The sequence below is a fragment of the Pseudonaja textilis genome, unplaced genomic scaffold (assembly GCF_049901715.1).
Source record: "Pseudonaja textilis isolate UNSWEBS1 unplaced genomic scaffold, rPseTex1.2 PTEXSCF99, whole genome shotgun sequence".
Taxonomy (NCBI): domain Eukaryota; kingdom Metazoa; phylum Chordata; class Lepidosauria; order Squamata; family Elapidae; genus Pseudonaja; species Pseudonaja textilis.
The window spans coordinates 1-23,417 of record NW_028262979.1 but is presented as its reverse complement, the minus strand read 5'-3'; the positions used below and the strand labels follow the sequence as shown (position 1 = coordinate 23,417).

General features: G+C 53.5%; 3 protein-coding genes across 3 annotated transcripts in view; 2 read left to right on the top strand and 1 right to left on the bottom strand.

The window, feature by feature from the left end:
• Window positions 1-10,639, top strand: part of LOC113453620 (nitric oxide synthase 3-like) — an 11,461-nt gene extending 822 nt beyond the window's left edge. The window contains exons 3-10 of the mRNA XM_087919268.1: window positions 179-308; window positions 818-896; window positions 2,945-3,132; window positions 4,517-4,686; window positions 5,428-5,638; window positions 7,241-7,328; window positions 8,101-8,222; window positions 10,488-10,639. Coding sequence (XP_087775394.1) covers window positions 179-308; window positions 818-896; window positions 2,945-3,132; window positions 4,517-4,686; window positions 5,428-5,638; window positions 7,241-7,328; window positions 8,101-8,222; window positions 10,488-10,597 — 1,098 coding nt within the window. The 3' untranslated portion in view covers window positions 10,598-10,639. The remainder of the gene's footprint in view (window positions 1-178; window positions 309-817; window positions 897-2,944; window positions 3,133-4,516; window positions 4,687-5,427; window positions 5,639-7,240; window positions 7,329-8,100; window positions 8,223-10,487) is intronic.
• Window positions 10,640-11,105: 466 nt separating this feature from the next.
• On the top strand, window positions 11,106-11,668 carry LOC148123590 (nitric oxide synthase 3-like). The gene is made up of 2 exons (XM_087919267.1): window positions 11,106-11,300; window positions 11,447-11,668. Exons 1-2 carry the CDS (start codon window positions 11,205-11,207, stop codon window positions 11,570-11,572), a joined length of 222 nt encoding a protein of 73 aa, XP_087775393.1. The 5' UTR covers window positions 11,106-11,204; the 3' UTR covers window positions 11,573-11,668.
• Window positions 11,669-14,051: 2,383 nt separating this feature from the next.
• LOC113455115 (autophagy-related protein 9A-like) lies at window positions 14,052-23,411 on the bottom strand. The gene is made up of 8 exons (XM_087919270.1): window positions 23,298-23,411; window positions 22,446-22,625; window positions 21,307-21,549; window positions 19,435-19,613; window positions 18,011-18,104; window positions 17,842-17,896; window positions 17,204-17,355; window positions 14,052-14,473 (listed from the first exon to the last, which is right to left on the bottom strand). Exons 1-7 carry the CDS (start codon window positions 23,373-23,375, stop codon window positions 17,249-17,251), a joined length of 936 nt encoding a protein of 311 aa, XP_087775396.1. The 5' UTR covers window positions 23,376-23,411; the 3' UTR covers window positions 14,052-14,473; window positions 17,204-17,248.
• Between the last annotated feature and the right edge of the window lie 6 nt (window positions 23,412-23,417).

Below are 23,417 nucleotides of genomic sequence, written 5' to 3'. Positions count from 1 at the left end.
GCCCCGGCGTCCGTTTTCTTTCCCTCCGTTGCCACTCCGAAACGTTCCCAAACCACGCCCGTCCGAAGTCAAAGACGACCTGCGTCCCGCCCGGGAGAAGACCACCCCTGGGTGGGTGGGTGGGGAGTCCCTCCGCGGGCGGGCCCCTCCTGACCTCCTCCCCATTCTTCCCCGCAAGGCTGCCTGCGACACCTTCTGCGTCGAGTCCGACTCCGTCCCCACCGAAGTTTTCTCCAACCGCTGCAGCTGGAAGCGGAACCGGCACCGGGTCCTGGCGCAGCCGAGCGCTACCTTGGACCTCCTGGCAGGTCGAGAAGGCTCTGTGTGGGTATGGGTGCGCGTTGTGTGTGTGTGTGTGTGCAGACCAGCTCCCTCCCTCTCCTCCTCCCCCACACAAATAAATTGGCCACTAAGCGTGTCTCTCGGTGTATGACGATCTCAAGCGGGTGGGATTCGACCCCAGTTCGTTCCGAATCATACGGCCGTTTCCCACCACAACCCGACCTTGGGTTGCAAACTGGCGGCGCGGTGCGGGAACGCCGGTGCGAGGGGAGCCAACGGCGCCTGCCGAAACTGTCCCCTCCGCCCTTCTCCCCCGAAAGAACCGACAGAATACGGGAGGATCGCTCACGTCTCCTCCTCCTCCGATCCGAACGCCGGAGGAGTTTTCTGTCCAGACATGGGCGCCCCCCTCTTTTTGGAGATGCCCCCCTCGCCTTCTTTGGGAGACGCATCACACACACACACACCCCACACACCGACAAACACGGCTAAACCGTCTCTTTCTCCCTCCCTGTGCCGCCCCCGCCCTCCCCAGATCTGACGAAAACGCACAAACGCAAGGTGTTTCCGTGCTACGTCCTTTCCGTCAAGAACCTGCAGAGCGCCGATTCCGGGTGAGCGTCCTCGGGATGGGGTGGGAAGGGGTCCCCTTCGGAAGTCCAAATCCCTTCCCCCACCCCTCCCTCCCCTCTCCTCTCCTGGTTTCCTCTCCTGACGGCTGAGCTCGACTCAACATACGACGTAACGACTGCAACGGTGCCCCGCCCTCGAAGGCCACTGAGCGAGAGACATTTCTTCGATGAGTTTTTTCCCCCCACCCTCCGTCGTTAAGGAAATTCCTGCAATGGGTTTCAATGAGTCGCGCGGTTGCCGAGGCAAAACCTGGCTCCTCCGAAGGTTGAACCCGGGACCCCTTGCGAGCGACGTAATCCGAGTCGCCGGCCGAAACGTCTGAATTGGTCCTCGGGAGATCCTGGATCAATGTGAAAAAGAGTCCTTTATTCTGTACGGGAAAAATAACCAGTCTATCAGCAAACTTTGGAATCGTTGAGGGTTGCCGGATTTCACCTACAGGCCTCGAGTGAGGGGGCCCTGAGGCCATGTAGTCCACCCTCTGGCATTCAGGAGAAAGAATCCCACTGCAGTCTCCTTCAGGGAGCGCGCCTGATTTATGACATACTCCAGCCCTGATTTATGCGACATACTTCCATTGGAGAATGTGATTTATGACATACTTCCATTGGAGAATGTGATTTATGACACACCTCCAAGTTGGAGAATGTGATTTATGACATACTTCCATTGGAGAATGTGATTTATGACATACTTCCATTGGAGAATGTGATTTATGACGCACCTCCAAGTTGGAGAATGTGATTTATGACATACTTCCATTGGAGAATGTGATTTATGACATACTTCCATTGGAGAATGTGATTTATGACACACCTCCAAGGTGGAGAATGTGATTTATGACATACTTCCATTGGAGAATGTGATTTATGATGCACCTCCAAGTTGGAGAATGTGATTTATGACATACTTCCATTGGAGAATGTGATTTATGAGCGCATCTCCAAGTTGGAGAATGTGATTTATGACGCACCTCCAAGTTGGAGAATGTGATTTATGACATACTTCCATTGGAGAATGTGATTTATGATGCATCTCCAAGTTGGAGAATGTGATTTATGATTCACCTTCAAGTTGGAGAATGTGATTTATGACGCACCTCAAGTTGGAGGATGAGATTTATGATGCATCTCCAAGTTGGAGAATGTGATTTATGACACACCTTCATTGGAGAATGTGATTTATGACGCACCTCCAAGTTGGAGGATGAGATTTATGACATACCTTCATTGGAGAATGTGATTTATGACATACTTCCATTGGAGAATGTGATTTATGACATACTTCCATTTCCAGAATGTGATTTATGACGCCCCTCCAAGTTGGAGAATGTGATTTATGACATACCATCATTGGAGAATGTGATTTATGACATACCTTCATTGGAGAATGTGATTTATGATGCACCTCCAAGTTGGAAAATGTGATTTATGACATACTCCCATTGGAGAAGGTGATTTGTAGCGCACCTCCAAGGTGGAGAATGAGATTTATGACGCACCTCAAGGTGGAGAATGTGATTTATGACATACTTCCATTGGAGAATGTGATCTATGACGCACCTCCAAGTTGGAGAATGAGATTTATGACGCGCCTCCCTCGGAGTATCTGATTTAATGACATGCCCTGTGAGGAGGACGCCGAAACAGGGTCTTAGGTGAACCCTCAACTACGTGGGGGCAGAGCCAATGGCGCATGGGAACATGCCGACCTGCTGCTCCTCATGAATAATGAAACTTGGCTCACGGCTCACGAATTAACCAGGGCAGAGGGGGAGCCAATATGGCGCGCGCACACTCCAGAAACGGCACCCAGAGCCGTCTCTCTCTCCCGTCACGCCAGCCAGCCAAGCCATCGCCCATTGTCCTTTTCGGCTTCTGGCAGGCGCCGTCCGGCTGGCCTTCACCTGCCTGTACGTGCGTTAGAAGCCAGGTGGCCGTTGTCGCTGAATTGGGGTGGGGTGGGGGGCGTCCATCGGAACCCGGCCGCTCCTCTCCCTTTGACGCCTTTGCCCTCCCTCCCCGACCAGCCGGTCTACCCTGTTGGTGCGGTTGCAGACGGACGGCCAGCCCGAGCTGCAGTACCAACCTGGCGACCACGTCAGCATCTTTCCTGCCAACCGGGCGGCGCTGGTGGAGGCCTTGATGCAGCTGGTCCAGGACCCGCCGCTGGCTGAGGAGCCCGTCGCGGTGGAGACCCTGGAGGCCGGCACCGAGGGTAAGATAGCGGGCTCCCTGGGGGGCGGGGTGGGGGGGCGGGGCCTCTTGCCCTACTTTGCACGCCTGGGCAGAACGATGGGCGGGACAGCACAAAAAATGGGGCGCGAGGCTGGTTAGGGCGGGGGAGAGAGGCGGGAAGGAGCCCGCCGGGATCCTCAACTTATGCCGATCGAGAGGAAAATGGCGACCACGATTGAGCCTAGAATTACAGATAGTCTTAAACTTACCACCCCGACGGAGTCCAAAAATTCAGTTGCTAAGCGAGATCAACCCTTCTCCATTTTGTCCTTTCTTATGACCATTCTCACTTCTCCATTTCGTCCTGTCTTACGACCATTCCCGCTGCCGTCGTTGAGGGAATCCCTGCTGAATTGTCAAGTCGGCCCGGCCTCTAAGGGCCTCCCGTGTGGACTCTGCCCTATCGGACAGTTACCAACGGGGAATCCCATGACAGCCACCTTCATCCCCACCCCCTACCCCGGGGATACTGCGACTGTAAATACGAGTCCGTCGCATGAAGCGTCTGCCTTTGGACACAGGGGGAACCCCGCAACGGTCGCTAAGTGTGGAAAAACAAGCTCTGTCCCCCGTTTTTTCCCCTCCATGGATGTCTTCGAACGGTTGCTCAAACGGTCGCTAAAACGAACAGTCGAGGACAAACCTTCCCCCCGCGATGGTTCTGAATCGCGTCCCCCGTTCTTCCTTGCCAAGAACGTCCCGTCGCCAGAGGGTACCCCCGTGAGCGTCGTAAGCCCAAGTCTTCTGTTGCCAAGGGTCCAAATTCAGACCCAATGGAACGGATGTACTGTCCGGATAAATCACCCACCCAAACAGTATCGTAGGTCACAAACCGCCGGGAGGAGCCTGGAGCCCCGGTTGGGGGATTCCTGTCCCGCTTCCCTCGACTTTCCTCTCGTTCTCTCTCCGTCTGTCTGTCTGTCTGTCCGTCTGTCTATCTCTGTCTTATCTATGTACGTATCTATCTATCTCTGCTTACCTTCCTGCCTGCCTATCATCTCTCTCTCTCTCTCCATCCATCCATCGATCTATCATCTAATATCATCTAACATTATCTATCTATCTATCTATCTATCTATCTATCTATCTATCTATCTATCTATCTAATCTTACTTTCATTTCTCCCTATCTATCTATCCATCCATCCATCCATCCATCCACCTAAATATCATCTGTCTGTCTATCTATCTATCTATCTATCTATCTATCTATCATCCATCCATCCATCCATCCATCGATCTATCATCTAACATCATCTATCTATCTCTATCTATATATCAATCTATCAGCCTATCTCTCTCTCTCTCTATATATATATATATATTAATCCATCCCTCCACCCATCCATCTATCCATCTTAGTAGGCGTGAAACGGATGTGGGTGCCCAGCCAGCGCCTGCCTGCTTGCACCCTCCGCCAGGCGCTCACCTACTTCCTGGACATCACCACGGCGCCCAGCCCTCAGCTGCTCCAAGTGTTGGCCACCCTGGCCGAAGACCGTGCCGAGCGAGAGAAGCTGCAACGGCTCAGCCAGGTAGGAATGGAGAAGCACAGGAGCGGAAAGGGACAGGCACCCTCCCACACACACAGAGGTCATCCGGTCTGACCCCGAGCAGGAGAACCCCTTGTGGACTCGTAGAGATCGGGAGGGAACTTGGAGGTCATCTCGTCCAACCCCCTTCCTGAAGCAGGACACCCTTACAGAGGATCAGTGAATGAGAGTCGGAAGGGACCTCGGAGGTCATCTTGTCTGACGCCCCCCCCGCTTAAGCAAGAGGCCCTTGCAGAATTACAGAGTCGGAAGGGACTTCGTGGGTCATCTAGTCCAACCCCCCTGCACGAGTGGGAGCCCCTAGCCGAATCACAGAGACGTGATTGAGCAGGGGGGGTGGACTAGATGACCTCTAAGGTCCCTTCCAACATTCTATGACTCTGTAAGGCTCTTCTGCTCGAGTGGGGGAGGGTTGGACTAGTTGACCTCCGAGGTCCCTTCCATTATTCTCTAATGCCCTTTCCTCGTCCGAAGGTCACCCAAGGGGATTACCTTACCCCCCCCCTTTTACCCCCCGACCGTCATAAACTATGAGTGCGCGGACCTTCCTTTGCGGAATAGGAGCCCGCCGCCAAGCGTCCTAATTTAGATTAGGACACTGGGACCATCGTAAGTCTGAAAACCACCCTAGGTCCCTTTCGCCAGTTCAGCTCCGCCCCGCTTCCGCTTCCCCCGTTTTTCGACTCGGTCGGCTGTCCCGACCGCCGATCCTTGTGCCCGCAGGACTCGCTTCTCTACGAGGAGTGGAAGTGGTTCCGTTGCCCGACGGTCGTGGAGCTGCTGGAAGAGTTCCCCTCGGTGGTGCTGCCCACCTCGCTGCTGCTCACTGAGCTGCCACTGCTGCAGGCCCGCCAGTATTCCGTCAGCTCCGCGCCCGACGCTTACCCAGGGGAGCTGCACCTCACCGTAGCCGTGCTCAACTACCGCAGTCAGGGTGAGTGGAAGAGGAGGGCATTGGGGCCGGGGGGGTGGTGCGGCTTGACAGGAGGAGAGCCGGCGTTGCCATGCCCCACGCGGGGCTATGATCAATTCGCCGTGGCCAATTCTCCACGGCTAACTCTCACGGCGGCCATTTAGCCGCAGGCCACTCGCTGTGGACAATTCCCTGCGGGACAACTTGGAGTGGGACAACTCACCTCGGCTAATTTGCCTCAGGGCAACTCGCTAGGGGACAACTTGGGGTGGCCGATTCACCTCAGGAAAACTCAGCCAATTTACCTCAGCACAATTTACTATGGGATAACTCACCACCGCAGTCAACTTGCTTCAGGACAACTCGCTAAGGGACAACTCATTGCGGGACTACAACACTGTGGCCCATTCGCCTCGGGACAACTCCCGTGGGACAACTCGCCATGGACCATTCGCCTCAGGACAACTCACTGTGGGAGAACTCGGGGCAGCCAATTTGCCTCGGGGCAACTTGCTGTCCGACAACTCAGGACTACCAATTCCCCTCAGGACAACTCGGCGCAGGCAATTCGCCTCAGGACAACTCGCTACGGAACAACTCGCTGTGGGGCAAGTCGCGACTACCAATTCCCCTCAGGACAATTTGTTGCAGCCAATTCACCTCAGGACAACTCACCGCAGCCAATTCGCCTCAGGATGACTCGCTACGAAACAACTTGCTGTGGGGCAAGTGGCAACAACCAGTTCCCCTCAGGACAATTCGTTGCTGCCAATTCACCTCAGGATAACCCGCTGCAGCCAATTCCCTTCAGGACAACTTGCAGCAGCCAATTCCCCTCAGGACAACTCGCTACGGAACAACTTGCTATGGGGCAAGTCACGACTACCAATTCCCTCAGGACAATTTGTTGCAGCCAATTCCCCAGGACAATCAGGCAGCCAATTCCTCAGGTGCAGCTAATTCCCCTCAGGACAACTCGCTACGGAACAACTTGCTACGGAACAACTTGCTGTGAGGCAAGTCACGACTACCAATTCCCCTCAGGACAATTCGTTGCAGCCAATTCACCTCAGGACAACTCGCTACGGAACAACTTGCTGTGGGGCAAGTCACGACTACCAATTCCCCTCAGGACAATTCGTTGCAGCCAATTCCCCTCAGGACAATTCATTGCAGCCAATTCCCCTCAGGATAATTCGGTGCAGCTAATTCCCCTCAGGACAACTCGCTATGGAACAACTTGCTACAGAACAACTTGCTGTGAGGCAAGTCACGACTACCAATTCCCCTCAGGACGATTCGTTGCAGCCAATTCACCTCAGGACAACTCGGCGCAGCCAATTCCCCTCAGGACAAATCGCTACGGAACAACTCTCTGTGAGGCAAGTTGCAACTACGCTAATATAAAACAACAACAACGATGGAATACAATCATCAAAGGATGCAACAGGAACCGGATGAAACGCGAAGAATACAAATTCAACGAATTGTTTTAATTTCTTTTTCAGAAATTAAATCAAATTGTCCCATTGTCCGGCGGCGAGTGGACTGGGCGAGAACTGGCGGTGGGGAAAGAAGGCAATTCCGTGGAGCTCACGACAGGGTCTCGATTTTGTCCCCTAGATGGGAAAGGCCCGGTGCACTACGGAGTCTGCTCCACCTGGCTGTCCCAGCTCTCTCCAGGCGAGATGGTGCCCGCTTTCGTCCGAAGGTAAGGAAGCTCCTGATAGGCATCGGAGTCCTTCGATGTGGTTTTTTTCTTTCTCTCACTTCAACACAGGTTGGTCGGTGTTGCTTGTAGGGGGGGGGGAAGGTCACTGCGGTGGCGGAGGGGGAGGAGAGATGGCCTTTGACACTCCCCCATCCCATCTCTCTTCCCGCCAACTGGGAGCTGCTTTGTTTTCCCACCGTATCACGAGCTCAGCCTGGGATGGGCGGCCCGGGAGAGGCATTGAGTGCTCTGTAGTCCCTTCCGAGCTGCAGAGATCAAACCAAGCCTCTCCTTACAACAATTTTTTTGGTGGGGGAGGGGGAGGTAGTAGGGTAGACGGAGACTCCCCTGCAAACCCGAAGGCGGTCCGTCACCAGGACTATGCCGCGGAAGACAAGGTTGCAGCTGGGAAGGACAAAAAAAAAATGGGGGCTGTTCTTGGGAGACCAACAACTGTTTGGGCGCCACGTCGACAGGGGAGGGGTTGCTCCTCACGGGACGCCAATTTGTAGAGCGCTCCTCATGGGACGCCAATTTGTAGAGCGCTCCTCACGGGACGCCAATTTGTAGAGCGCTCCTCACGGGACGCCAATGTGTAGAGCGCTCCTCATGGGACGCCAACTTGTAGAGCGCTCCTCACGGGATGCCAATTTGTAGAGCGCTCCTCATGGGACGCCAATTTGTAGAGCGGTCCTCACGGGACGCCAATGGGTTAGAAAGGCTCCCTTCTAAATTAGTCATTTTGGCTTCCTCTTCTTGGCCCTCCTCACAGCACCCCAAATTTCCAGCTGCCGGAGGACCCCACAGCTCCCTGCATCCTGGTGGGACCCGGCACCGGCATCGCCCCTTTCCGGGGTTTCTGGCAGCAACGGCAATATGAGTCGGAGACGATAGGTGAGTCAGAAAGGGGGTTTTCTACCCCTGGCCCTGGGATGGGGATTGGTTGTGGGGGTGGGTGGGAGCTGATCAATCTGAAGAGAGAGTTGGAAGGGAATCCCCCCGGAGGTCATCTAGTCCAACCCGCTTCTCAAGCAGGGAGACCGCAACCGAATTCAAGAGTCGGAAGGGACCTCGGTCTATATTTGAAGTCTCCAGGCCTTCTGACCTCCTTATTATAAGAGTGGCGCCTTTCCCCCCAAAGTCTCCACCTCTCTGGATGCCGTCTTTCCCGGGGTAACCTTACTAAGGCTTTACAAAGCGGTTACGAACCCTCCAACATGCTGTTGATTTTTTGGGGGGTTGGGGGGATAGGGGCCCATTGTACAAGTTGAGCCAAGATCTGTTTTTTGGGGGGGATCCCGAAGCTTTTGCTTCTGGGCTGTTGGCTCACTTGCCCATTGGAGGAGTCTGCGAAAGATACTCGCTGGATACTCGGGCTTCGCTTACGAAATGATGTGCTCGGGTTTAGTTTTGGGGGGAGGAAAATAAGAGGGGGGGGAGTGGGATTTTTGCCTCTGTCTACTGGCAACCATCGGTCTTCAGTTGGCTTAGCATCTTGTCAGTGTGTGTATGTGTGTGTGAGAGAGAGAGAGAGTGGAAGGCTGTTTGGAAACTGAAAGCGTATTGACTGGGGGAGCAAGGAGGAGACAGCAAGGAGCCTGGGTGTGGCTTAGCTCAACTGTTCTGGACGAAAAGTGGCTTGGGGCTGAAATTATGAAATTGAAACTCCTCTGCTTGTGTTTTGCATTGGGAGCGGATTTCTTTTCAGGCGGCGAGCGGGAGTGAGAACTCCTGAGCACCAGAGCCTAATAATAATAATAATAATAATAATAATAATAATAATAATAATAATACAATAACGATGATGATGATATAGGAAATACTAATGATCGGATAGATGGTCATTTGGAAAAAAATCCTTTCTTAGTGAGAACCTATAAGCCAAGAGCAACATACCTGCCAAATTTCAAGTTTGTAGGATTTACAGTTATGGAGATATTGTGATGATGCGTGAGAGGCCTTTCACTTTAGATAGAGAGAGAGAGAGATACAGATACAGATATACAGACCCACATAGATATAGATACACACAGAGATAGATATAGATAGATAGATAGAGATAGAGAGAGAGATTAGATAGATAGATAGATAGATAGATAGATAGATAGATAGATAGATATACAGATATATAGACCTACATAGATTTAGATACACACAGAGATAGATATAGATAGATAGATAGATAGAGATATAGAGAGAGATTAGATAGATAGATAGATAGATAGATATACAGATATATAGACCTACATAGATTTAGATACACACAGAGATAGATATAGATAGATATCGATAGATATAAATAGGTAGAGATATGTAGAGATTAGATAGATAGATAGATAGATAGATAGATAGATAGATAGATAGATAGATAGAAGATAGATAGATAGGCAGGCAGGCAGAGGAGGGAGAGAGGGAGAGAGAGACATGGAGAGAGAGAGAGAGGAGGGAGATATATAGATAGATAGAGATAGATAGATATATAGATAGATATAGATATATAGATAGATATAGATGCATAGAGATATAGATGTATAGATATAGATAGGTAGAGATAGATATAGATAGATAGATAGATAGATAGATAGATAGATAGATAGATAGATAGACGATAGAAATGATAGATGATAGGGATAGAGAGAGAGAGAAATGATAGATGATAGGTAGGTAGATAAATGATAGATAGATAGACAGACAGATGGACAGACAGACAGAGGAGGGAGAGAGGGAGAGAGAGACATGGAGGGAGAGAGAGGAGGGACATATATAGATAGAGATATATAGATAGATATATAGACAGATATAGATGCATAGATATATAGATACATAGAGATATAGATGTATAGATATAGATAGGTAGAGATAGAGATAGATAGATAGATAGATAGATAGATAGAAATGATAGATGATAGGTAGGTAGATAAATGATAGAGAGATGGAGATAGATAGATCGAAAGATTGATAGACATAGATATAGATATATACCCTTTTTCTCCAACAATAGTCTCCCCCAATAGGAAGTCCCAGCATGTTTTATAGGCGTGAAATGAAATTAAGCCCCTCCCCCCAAATTAAAGCCTATATTAAAACATGCAAAACGGGGGGATGGTGGGGGCTCGACTCTGTCGAATGGCCTTCCTGAAGTCTCCGTTGTCCTTCCAGGCCCGCCCGCCGGCGAGATGACCCTCGTCTTCGGCTGCCGTAACTCGCGGCACGACCACATCTACTGCGAGGAGATCCGAGAGGCTCAGGAGGCGGGGGCTTTACACTAGTACTACTCACCGGAATCTTGCTGGCCACTGTTCACTTCCTCGGTTGTAGAGGCCGTTAAGGCACTCCGAGTACAGTTGTAGGCAGACACCTCCCATCTGTGTGGCAATGCTCTCCCTCCCCAATTTTGATCTTCTCCCGGACTCGACTCTTAATAGCCTTCCTAAGTCTCCATGGACAGGCCCCCCCCGAAAAGACCTCGTCTTGCTGCGCCCTCCCAAGAGGCCACATTCTCAAGAGGTCCAGACGCTCAAGGCGGGGCTTTTCTACGTGCCTGGGCAATCCATGACCAAAGTCCCCAAGGTAGGCCCGTCCGTTGTATGAACCCGCCCTCCCCCATCTCTCCCGGCGCTTCAGAGCGCGAACCCTTGGACAAGCCCCCAGGAAGAACTTGGGCTCCTAAGTGACCTCAAGGGTCACAGGCGGGGACGGTGGGCAATCCCGGAGCAAGTCCCCGCACTTTCTCTCTCTGTCTCTCTCTCTCTGTCTCTCTCTCTGTGCTCCCTCCAGACCTACGTCCAGGACCTGCTCCGCCTCCACCTGGCCGACCACGTCTTCGAGGTGCTGAGGCTGCGCAAGGGCCACGTCTATGTCTGCGGCGACGTCACCATGGCCACCGGGGTGCTGCAGACCATCCAGCAGATCCTGGCGCAGGAAGGGAGGATGTCGCTGGTCGAGGCGGGGGACACCATCAGCGAACTGCGGGTACGGCGGGTGGGAGTGTGGGTTGGGGGGCACAGAGGCTCAGCCTTGCCTCTTGTCGGAGGCGGCTGGCCCTCTGCTTTCTTGGGGGCCCACTGGTGTCTCTGTCCTTCAACCCCTTTCCCCCCCCCCCCCCCAACTCCTCCTAGGATCAAAACCGCTACCACGAGGACATCTTCGGCCTGACCTTCCGCACGCAAGAAGTGGCGTCGCGCATCCGGAGCCTCTCTTTCTCCAAGCAGGGGCGGAAAAGCTGCCTCGTGACGGAGCCCTGAGCCCCCCCCGCCCTCCTCAGTGCCTTAATCTCCGCCCCGTTCTTCTCAGGACCCCCCCCCTCCCCGTCCCCCAATTAAAGATCTTGCGTGGCCACACTTCCCTGTCGTTCTTCCTCCTCGGAGGGGTGGGGTGGCCGTTTGGGCGCCGCTTCTTGGGACGGGGTCGGCCGGAGAATCTCCATGTCCACGTCGGAACCTACCCTCCCCCTAAATCTGCACCTGGTACCCCTCAAAAAAACCCACATCATCATCACCATCTCTTTTTAACAACCCCTTAATCCCTGGCGGGGTGGAGCATGGGCAACTGAATGGAGCTCGCTGAGTATTTCATGGCCGGATGCTCATCCTGTCACCAGTCTGGAGTTTTGTTCGGCAAATAGATTCTCATTGCACCAAGAGAGAGAGAGAGAGAGAGAGAGAAAACTATCGGCCTCTAACTTAGGATTGAACACACGGCCTCCTGATTGGGAGGCCAGAGGTCTGCCTCTAGGCCACCGCGCCCCTCCCCAAAAGATTCATTTACCGACCGTCCCCCAAACCTATAGTAAAATCGGCTCGGTCGCGTGGGTGACCTGCTTTTGCAACAAGCAGGCTGTTGGGAGTTTCCTCCTAGGGTAACAGGTAGTCCTCGACGTACCACAAGACCAAAGTCCCCTCCCCTCAAAAAGGGATGCAGAACCTTCGCACTTACGACCGTCGCGGCGTCCCCGTGGGGGCCACGGGATCAAAAATTCCGATGCTTGACAACTGGTTCATATTGACAGCAGTTGCCGTGTCCCGGAGACACATTATCCCACCCTCTAACTGGTGAAGTCGAGATTCGTTTTTAATGACCTGCGCGGCCAAACTCAACCAAGGCAACAATGCGCTTTGCAACGGCATCCAGGAGAGTTGTTGGAACGCCCCTCACAAATGTGTCGCTTTGAGAGAGGAATTCGGGGGCTCGACTTGTGCTCGTAACCTGACGACTAAGTTCTACCCGTTATCTGGCTCTGTTCCCTGGTTTACGACGCGTTCAATCTGCCAGGGAGCCAACCTGGAAGAGGAGGAGCAATGGTGGGTGAGGGAATTGAGGGAATCGAGCCTACTTTCTCCCGGATTCGCTTCTGGGAGAAATGCTACGGTCGTAAGAGAGGATCTCGGCTGCTTCAAGAGGAACGGATTCTTCCTCCGCAATCCCAGCATCCGAACCGTAGCCAACTACAACTTTCCCTCCGGCAACTCGTAAAGCACTCCCCTGCCGGTTTTAAGAGTTGCCATAAACCGGGGAGGAAATACGAAGGAGCCAGGCAGCTCAAAAAGCTGAAGTCCATTCCAACTCCTCTCTTACAAAAGGTCGTAACTAAGCTACCAAAATCTTCCGCCCGGGAAAACCCTTCGTTGGAGAATGTGATGGTTGACAGTCAACTGTGCGTCGTTGGAGAATCTGATTTACGACACACCAGGAGAGAGAGGAAAACAGCGTCATGGGACGTTGGAAATGACCGACTCCAAAACTGGCTAAGGCCGCGCACGTTGTTCCTAAGAAATTGTCGGGATTCTTTCGAAGCTTCGCTCACGGATCACGCTTTTATGAGGACGATGGGCGGACTCCCGACGGCCCTCCGCGGCGAGAGCGGCAGCCCACTGTCCTCGTCGCTCCGCACTGTCGTATCGAGACCCCTCCCCAAAGGACAAAGATAGGACTCCGAACTCCCTCCGCGGTGCGAGTGGCAGCCCATCGTCCTCGTCGATCCGCACTCTGGCATCGAGAGAGACCCTGGGGCTGGAAATGACCTAGTTCAAAACTGGCTAAGACCGCGCACGTTGCTCCTAAGAAATCGTCGGGATTTCTTTCAAAGCTTCGCTCCCGAGGGCGATCGGCGGAATCCAGACGGCCCTCCGCGGCGAGAGTGGCAGCCCATCGTCCTCGTCGCTCTGGCATCGAGACCCCTTTCCTCAAAGGACAAAGATAAGGGCCTTTCTGTGTACCCCTTACGTTGGAGAACGTGATTGTTGACAGTCAACCGTGCTTCGTTGGAGAATCTGATTTACGACACACCAGGAGAGAGAGGAAAACAGCGTCACGGGATGTTGGAAATGACCTAGTCCAGAACTGGCTAAGGCCGTCCATGATGTTCCTAAGAAATCGTCGGGATTCTTTCGAAGCTTCGCTCACGGATCACGCTTTCATGAGGACGATGGGCGGACTCCCGACGCCCTGCGCGGTGAGAAATGACCTAGTTCAAAACCGGCAAAGGCCGCGCACGTTGCTCCTAAGAAATCATCGGGATTTCTTTCGAAGCTTCGCTCCCGAGGGCGATCGGTGGAATCCCGGCGGCCCTCCGCGGCGAGAGCGGCAGCCCGTCGTCGTCGTCGCTCCGCACTTTGACATTGAGAGAGACCCCCTCCCCGCCAAAGAACAACGATACAGCATTTCTGTGCCACCCCGCCACCCCACCCCCACTTCCTTCCACTCCCATAGAAAGCCACGGGTATCTTTGGTCACTTCTGTAAACATTTATTACCCCCTCCCCCCCTCGCCAAACTCCAGATGGAGGAGGGGGAGGACAAAAAAATAAAGCAGAGGGCGAGAGAATAACTTCTTCCCGCCGCTGTCTCTCTTGACCCCAGAGAGAACCCCCCCAAAATACAAATAGCACCATGCGGGGCCCACACCAGCCCCCAAAGCTCATTCAACACCACCCCAAGAAGCATACATGCCCGGTCCTACAAGGAGGGGCCCGGAAGCCTCGCCGACGAGGCTGCTTGTCACACGCAAGTCCACAGCGAAGGAAGGGGCGGGGGGTCCGGCCGTCGTCCACGTCTGCCTCGTTGCCGGAGTGGGGATACCCTGGGTTTTCCGCAGGAGGGGCCCCGTCCCGACGAGCTGTCGGTAGGCAGTGCCTACCCTCCTGAGACCTGCAAGGTGATGAAAGGAAAGAGTTAGTTGGTCGATGGGGCAGAGAGAGATCTCGGGAGCGTCCGACTTCTCCCCCGTGACTGTGGGTCACCGATCTTTTCGTGGACCGGCCACGGCGGGAACCGGGGATGGGTTCCTGCGCGCCACCTAATCCCACACTTCCTGGGCTCAGCCGAACCAGGCGCGGACTGGTTCCCAATGAGCCACAGACCAGTGCCCGAGTATCGACTGGTTCCAGTGAGCCATAGACCAGTTCCCGAATCGTGAACTGGTTCCCGAACTGTGGACTGGTTCCCCAACGAACCGCGGACCAGTTCCCAAGTCGTCAACTGGTTCCAGCAAGCCATAGACCAGCTCCCGAACCGTGAACTGGTTCCCGAACTGTGACCAGTTCCCGACTTGTGACTGTTCCTGAGCTATGGACCAGTTCCCGAACTGGTTCCAGTGAGCCGTAGACCAGTTCTGAGCCGTGGACCAGTTCCTGAGTCGTGGACTAGTTCCTGAGCTATGGACCAGTTTCCGAGTTGTTGATTGGTTCCAGTGAGCCATAGACCAGTTCCTGAACCATGGAGCGGTTCTCGAGTCATGGACTAGTTCTTGAGCTGTGGACTAGTTCCCGAGTCGTGGACTGGTTCCCAGCGAGTCCTGGACCAGTCCGTGAGTCATGGACTAGTTCCCGAGTCGTGGACTGGTTCCCAATGAGCCACGGACCAGTTCCCGAGTTGGACTGAGTTCGAGTGTGTACTGGTTCCCAGTGAGTCATGGACCAGTTCTTGAGTCATGGACCAGTTCCCAGTGTGTCGTGGACCAGTTCCCGAGTCATGGACTAGTTCTCGAGCTGCGGACTAGTTCCCGAGTCGTGGCCTGGTTCCCAGCGAGTCCTGGACCAGTCCGTGAGTCATGGACTAGTTCCCGAGTCATGGACTGGTTCCCAGCGAGTCGTGGACCAGTCTGTGAGTCATGGACTAGTTCCCGAGTCGTGGACTGGTTCCCAGTGAGTCCTGGACCAGTCCGTGAGTCATGGACTAGTTCCCGAGTCATGGACTGGTTCCCAGCGAGTCGTGGACCAGTCTGTGAGTCATGGACTAGTTCCCGAGTCGTGACTGGTTCCCAGCGAGTCGTGGACCAGTTCCCGAGTCATGGACTAGTTCTCGAGCTGCGGACTAGTTCCTGAGTCGCATACTGGTTCCCAGTGAGTCATGGACCAGTTCCTCAGTCGTCGACTGGTTTGCAGCGTGTCGTGGACCAGTTCCCAACGAGCCGCGGCCAGTTCCCAAGTCATGGACTAGTTCTCGAGCTGCGGACTAGTTCCTGAGCTATGGACCAGTTCCCGAGCTGTCGACTGGTTCCAGTGAGCCATAGACCAGTTCCTGAGCCGTGGAGCGGTTCTCGAGTCATGGACTAATTCCTGAGCCGTGGACCATTTCCCGAGTCATGGACCGGTTCCCGAGCTGCGGACTGGTTCCCAGTTCGTGGACTGGTTCCCAGTGAGTCGTGGACCAGTTCCCAAACTGTGGACCAGTTCCCGAGTCGTGGACTAGTTCCTGAGCTATGGACCAGTTCCCGAGTCGCTCAACTGGTTCCAGCGAGCCAAAAGTCAGTTCCCAAGCTGTGGACCAGTTCCCGAGTCGCGTACTGGTTCCCAGCGAGTGGTGGACCAGTGCCCCAGTCCTGGACCAGTTCTTGAGTCATGGATTGGTTCCCGAGCTGCGGACTAGTTCCCGAGTCATGGACTGGTTCCTGTGTTACGGACCAGTTCCCAAGTTGTAGACCGGTTCCCAATGAGCCGCGGACCAGTTCCCGAGTCATGGACTAGTTCCCGAGCTGAGGACTAGTTCCTGAGTCGCGTACTGGTTCCCAGCGAGTCGTGGGCCAGTGCCCAAGTCCTGGACCAGTTCCTGAGTCATGGATTGATTCCCGAGCTGTGGACCAGTTCCTGAGCCGTGGACTGGTTCCTGTGTTACGGACCAGTTCCCGAGTTGTGACCGGTTCCCAATGAGCCGCGGACCGGTTTCGAGTCGTGGACCGGTTCCTGAGCTGCGGACTAGTTCCCAGTTCGTGGACTGGTTCCCAGCGAGTCGTGGACCAGTTCCCAAACTGTGGACCAGTTCTCGAGTCATGGACTAGTTCCTGAGCTATGGACCAGTTCCCGAGTCGTGGACCAGTTCCCAATGAGCCACGGACCAGTTCATAAGTCATGGACCAGTTCCTGCATCAGGGACTGATTCCCGAGTCGTGGACTGGTTCCCAGCGAGTTTTGGACCAGTTCCCGAGTCGTGGACTGGTTCCTGTGTTACGGACCGGTTCCCGAGTCGTAGACCGGTTCCCAACGAGCCGCGGACCGGTCCCCCGAGTAATGGGCCGTTTCTCTCAGCTACAGACCAGTTCCTGAGTCGCGGACCCTTTCTCAACGCGGCCACGGACCAGTCCCCGACTTATGGACTCGTTCCCAACCAAGAGCGGACTGGTTCCCAAGTTGCGGACCAGTTCCCAGTGACTCGCGGGCTGTTTCCCAAGCGGTTCCCCATGACCCGTTAACCTGGATCGGTCCGCGGAGCGTGGACCCCTGCTCTGTGCTTCTTGGACCGCTTCCCCCAAACCCTCCCCAAGCGGCGGGGGGGGGGAGAGAGACAGCCATCCCGGGGCAGCCAACGGGACGCGGGCGGTGGACGAGAGACGGAGAGAGACCCTGCGCCTCCCACCCGGCCGCCAGCCGTGTCGAGATGCACCTACACGGGAGGAAGGAAGAAGGAAGGAGCGAGGACTGCTGCTCGCTAGCTCTTCTCCGCCGCCGCCGCCGTCATCGTCTGCATCGTCGTCTCGTCCGACTCCTCTTCCCAAACGTCCAGTGAGCGCGATTCGGAGGGATGCCGAGGGGATGCTGCGCCGAGACAAAAAAAAAAGACAACCGCCCCCGCGAGACTCGCACCCCAAATGCTCTTTGCCGGGCCGTTTCAAGGCGGGTAGGAGGGTAGCGCCCCTCCTGGGATACGGCGAAGAGTTGGATGAAAATGGCGCTTCCTGTCCTGACGGGGAGGGTGCACCTCTTGGGGAGGGGTGAGAAGAAGCACGGGGAGGGGGAAAAGGAAGGACAGTATTCCCGGCCCACCCCCCACCCCGTTTGGAAGGCGAGCCGACGAGCCGTGTGACTTGCACCCGTCTCCGGTTGCCCGACGCGGGACTCTTCGCCCGGGACGAGGATAGCGGCGCGTCCATTCCGGGATACGAGATGCAACAATCGAGGGGGAAAGCAGGCACCTCCAGAGGTCCAACCTCTTGGGGAGGGGGCGCCAAAAGTTATAACGGAGGGTGGGGAGGAATCCCGCGGCGCGACGGTCTTCCCGGAGAGCCGCGAGCGGCCGCTGACCTGCCGGGGCCGAAGACGGCGGAGGGAGGCGGGCGGCGGCTTGTTGCTGGTGAAGCTGTGGAGGAAGGGGGGGGTTAAAGAGGGCACACGGGCGCGCGACGGACGGGTCTCTCGGCGTCCCCCTCTGGGCGACGCGCCCACGCGACCCCCGCGCGACACCCTGACTCACCTCATGGATGTAGAGGGCGTGTAGACTCATCTCGGCCGAGGCCAACTCGGAGAGGAGGACCGAGCGGGTGAGAGGAGCCGGACGGAGGGCGGCGCTGTTGGGACGAGGGGAGAAAACAGCGTCGGGCTCCGCCCCCCCAAAAAAAGGCACAGGGGGAGGAAGGGCGGGGCCCTCTCTGCCACGCCCGTAGTCCTCCCACCCCCACCCCCCCACCCCCGAATCCGCTCAGTCACCCATGGCAGCTTTGTTAGACTTCAACTCCCAGAATTCCCTAGGGAGCGATTGCAAACAGGGTGGACTTCAACTCCCAGAATTCCTCAGCCAGATATGCAAATTTTATGGGCTCCAAACTCCCAGAATTCCTCAGCCAGTATGCAAATTGGATGGGCTCCAAACTCCCAGAATTCCTCAGCCAGTATGCAAATTGGATGGATTCCAACTCACAGAATTCCCTAGTGGGCGATTGCAAACAGGGTGGACTTCAACTCCCAGAATTCCTCAGCCTTCCATGCAAATGAATTATGGGCTCCAACTCCCAGAATTCCTCAGCCAGGCATGCAAATTTGATGGATTCTGAACTCCCAGAATTCCCTAATGGGCGATTGCAAACATGGTGCACTTCAACTCCCAGAATTCCCTAGTAAAGCATACAAATGAATTAGGGGCTCCAACTCCCAGAATTCCTCAGTCACCGAGGCAAACACGGTGGACTTCAACTCCCAGAATTCCTCAGCCAGTATGCAAATTAGATGGGCTCCATTTCCCAGAATTCCCCAGCCAGGAATGCAAATTATATGGACTCCAAACTCCCAGAATTCCTCAGCCAGTATGCAAATTAGATGGACTCCAAACTCCCAGAATTCCTCAGCCAGTATGCAAATTGGATGGGCTCCATTTCCCAGAATTCCTCAGCCAATATGCAAATTGGATGGCCTCGAAACTCCCAGAATTCCTCAGCCAGTATGCAAATTATATGGCTCCAAACTCCCAGAATTCCTCAGCCAGTATGCAAATTGGATGGGCTCCATTTCCCAGAATTCCTCAGCCAGTATGCAAATTGGATGGGCTCCAAACTCCCAGAATTCCTCAGCCAGTATGCAAATTGGATGGGCTCCAAACTCCCAGAATTTTCCTAGCCAGTATGCAAATTGGATGGACTCCAAACTCCCAGAATTCCCCAGCCAGGCATGCAAATTAGATCGGCTCCAAACTCCCAGAATTCCTCAGCCAGTATGCAAATTGGATGGACTCCAAACTCCCAGAATTCCCCAGCCAGGCATGTAAATTAGATCGGCTCCAAAGTTCCAGAATTCCTCAGCCAGTATGCAAATTGGATGGGCTCCATTTCCCAGAATTCCCCAGCCAGTATGCAAATTGGATGGGCTCCAACTCCCAGAATTCCCCAGCCCGTATGCCAATTTCACCTGTGCTCCAAGAGGGGGCTCTGGCTGTCGGACGTAGTGCCGGGACGGCTCCGGTGCTGGGATGCCGTGAGGGAGGCCAAAAGGCTGGCCGTCGCGCTGGCCGCGTTGCCGGGCGGAGCCGCCAGCCGTCGCTCAGCGAGGACCGGGTGGGCCAGGACGCTGGCCAGGAGGGCTTCCGCCTGCGAGAGGGGAAAGGGAGAGCGAAGGGAAAGAGGAGAAAGACGAGAGAGAGAGAGAGAGAGGAAGAAGAAGAGAAAGAAGAGGAGGAACAAAAAAAAGAGAACGGAAAGAGGAGAAAGAAGAAGAAAAAGAAGAGAAGGGACAAAAAAGAACAGAAAGAAGAAAAGAAAAGGGAAAGAAGAGAAGGGACAAAAAAGAACAGAAAGAAGAAAAGAGAAGGGAAAGAAGAGAAGGGACAAAAAAGAACAGAAAGAAGAAAAGGGGAAAGAGGAGAAAGAAGAGAAGAAAGAAGAGAAGGGACAAAAAAGAACAGAAAGAAGAAAAGAGAAGGGAAAGAGGAGAAAGAGAAAGAGGAGAAGGGACAAAAAAAGAACAGAAAGAAGAAAAGAGAAGGGAAAGAAGAGAAAGGACAAAAAAGAACAGAAAGAAGAAAAAAGAAGGGAAAGAAAAGAAGTGACAAAAAAAAGAACAGAAAGAAGAAAAGGGAAAGAGGAGAAAGAAGAACAGAAAAAAGAGAAGGGACAAAAAAAGAACAGAAAGAAGAAGAAAAAGGAAAGAGGAGAAAGAGGAAAAGAAAGAAGAGAAGGGAAAAAAAAAAGAACAGAAAGAAGGAAAAGGGAAGGGAAAGAAGAGCCAAGAAAACAAACAAGAGAACAGGAATGAAGAGAAGGGGAAGGAATGAGAGAATGGAGAAGAGAAAAGAAAGAAGAGATGAGGAGAGAGAAGAGACAAGAAGAGACAAAAGAAAAGAGAAAGAAGAGAAGAGAGAAAAGAATGGCGAGGAGGGGAAGGAGAGAAAGGAGAAGAGACAGGAAGGAAGAGAAGAGAAAAAGAAAAGAAAGAAGAGAACAGGAAAGAGAGAGAAGAGTCAAGAAGAAACAAAAGAAAAGAGAAAGAAGAGAGAAAAGAATGGAGAGAAGGCGAAGGAAGGAGAGAAAGGAGAAGAGACAAGAAAGAAGAGGGGAGGAAAGAGAGAGAAGAGACAAGAAGAGACAAAAGAAAAGAGAGAAAAGAATGGAGAGAAGGGGAAAGAAGGAGAGAAAGAAGAGACAGGAAGGAAGAGAAGAGAAAAAGAAAAGAAAGAAGAGAACAGGAAAGAGAGAGAAGAGACAAGAAGAGACAAAAGAAAACAGAGAAAAGAATGGAGAGAAGGGGAAAGAAGGAGAGAAAGGAGAAGAGACAGGAAGGAAGAGAAGAGAAAGAGAAAAGAAAGAAGAGAGGAGGAAAGAGAGAGAAGAGACAAGGAGAGACAAAAAAGAAAAGAGAAAGAAGAGAGAAGAGAATGGAGAGAAGTGGAAGAAAGAAGAGAAGAGAAAGAGAAAAGAGAGAAAAGAGGAGGAAAGAGAGAAAAGAATGGAGAAGAGGGGAAGGAAGGAGAGAAAGGAGAAGAGACAAGAAAGAAGAGAGGAGGAAAGAGAAAGAAGAGACAAGAAGACCCCAAAAAAACAAAAGAGAAAGAAGACAAGAAAGAAAAGAATGGAGAGAAGAGAGAGAAGCGACGAAGAGGAAGAAGAGCCCCCAGAGCCAAGAAAAGAGAAGCCCCAACCAGAGAAGAGGAAGGAAGATGGAAGCAGACCGAGGCGAAGCGTCTCAGGAATGAAGGCTCAGCCCAGGCCGGGGTTGGGGGTGTGGGGGTGGGCCACCCTGAGGTCATCCCTCCCCTCCCCCCATCCTGCCAGGCCGGCCACTCACCCCGGCCCCCGGGGGCCCCTCGTCGGAGAGGAGGGAGGTGGCCAGGGGCCCCTCGGCCAGGAGGCGCTGGGCCTGGGCGGCCTCTTGCTGGACCTTTTCCTTCAGGTGGCCGATGAAGAGGGAACTCTCGGGCGGCGGCTGCCATCGCGGGTTGGCCAGGGCGAAGTGGACCAGAGAGAGCTCCGTCTTGCCGTCGGCCGCCTGACGGTCGGCGGGGGCCTCCGTCCGGCCTTGGGACAGCCACTGGCGGGGCGGGGAGGGGGAAGAAAAGGAGACATGGGAGAAGGGGAAAGAGACGAGGAGAGGGAGAAAGGAGAAGGGAGAGGAGAGGAGAAAGATGACGGAAACACGAGACGAGAGAGACGAGACGAGAGAGAGAAGGAGAGGAAGAAGGGAAGAGACGAGAAGATTAGAAAGGAGAAAGGAGGGAGTGGGGAGGAGAAAGACGAGAGAAAGAGACGAGAAGAGGAAGAAAGGAGAAGGGAGAGGAGAGGAGAAAGACGAGGGAAAAACGGGGACGAGAGAAGAGAGACGAGACGAGAGAGAGGAGGAAAGGAGAGGAAGAAGGGAAGAGGGAAAAGAAGGGAAAGAGACGAGGAGAGGGAGAAAGGAGAAGGGAGAGGAGAAAGACGAGGGAAAGAAGGGGGAGAGAGAGAGAAGAGAGAGAAGGAAGGAGGGAAGAGAGGAAAGAGGAGAGGAGAAGAGAAAGAAAGAGGCAAGGAAGAAAGAGGAGGGAAAAGCGAAGAGAAAGGAAAGAGGAGAGAGAAGAGGGGAAGAGACGAGAAAAGAAGAGGAGAGAGGAGAGAAGAGCGAAGAGAAAGAAGAGACAAGGAAGAAGAGAGAGAAGACAAAAGAGGAGAAAGAACAGAAAAGAGAAAGAAGAGAAAAGAACAGAGAGAAGAGAAAGAAGATGAGAAAAGGGGAAGGAGAGGATGGAAAGAGAAAGGAGGGAAGAGAAAGCAAGAGAAGAAGAATGGAGAGAAGAGAAAGGAAGGAAGGAAGGAGAAAGAGAAGTAAAGAGAGCTGGATGGGACCTTGGAGGACCTCTAGTCCAGCCCCTTACTCAAACTGGAGACTGTTACCCGATCGTGAAGAAAACAGTCTTGGAGGGGACCTCGGGGGTCATCTAGTCCACTCACCTGGGGGTTGCCATGGTGACGGATGTCCAGCTGGGCAAAGGAGCAGATGTCCCCGACGCCCACCACCTCCACCGAGAAGTTCCGGAAGAAGTCCACGATCTCCAGGGCTTTGGCCCGCAGGGCGAAGATGAGGAGGAACGGGGTCACGATGGGACTGAGTAGCTCCTCCAGGATGAAGACCTGAGGAACACGGAAGGAGGAGAAGATCAGAGGATCATGGAAGGAGGAGATCTGAAGATCATGGAAGAAGATCTGAAGATCATGGAAGAAGATCTGAGGATCATGGAAAGAGGAGAAGATCTGAAGATCATGGAAGAAGATCTGAGGATCATGGAAAGAGGAGAAGATCTGAAGATCATGGAAGAAGATCTGAGGAACATGGAAGGGGGAGAAAATGGGAGGATCATCGAAGGAGGAGAAGATAAGTGGAACATGGAAGGAGAAGATCTGAAGATCATGGAAGAAGATCTGAGGAACATTGAAGGAGGAGAAGATCTGAGGATCATGGAAGGAGGAGAAGACGTGAGGATCATGGGAGGAGAAGAAGATCTGAGGATCATGGAAGAAGATCTGAGGAACATTGAAGGAGAAGATCTGAAGATCATGGAAGAAGATCTGAGGATCATGGAAGGAGAAGATCAGAGGATCATGGAAGAAGACCTGAGGAACATGGACGGAGAAGATCTGAAAATTACGGAAGAAGATCTGAGGAACATAGAAGGAAGAGAAAATCTGAGGATCATGGAAGAAGATCTGAGGAACACGGAAGGACGAGGAGATCGGAGGAAGACGGAGGGAGACAAGGGAAGCCCCAAGCAGTGGGAGGGGAGGTCCCCAAGGTCGCCTACTCACCGCCTTGTACTGGAAGAGCTGGGCCAACTCCTCCCGGGTCTCTGCCTTGTGGGCGTTGCCTTGCCAGTGGTCTGGCATGTAGTGGATGTGGGCCAAGACGCACTGGAGTAGCTGCTCCGG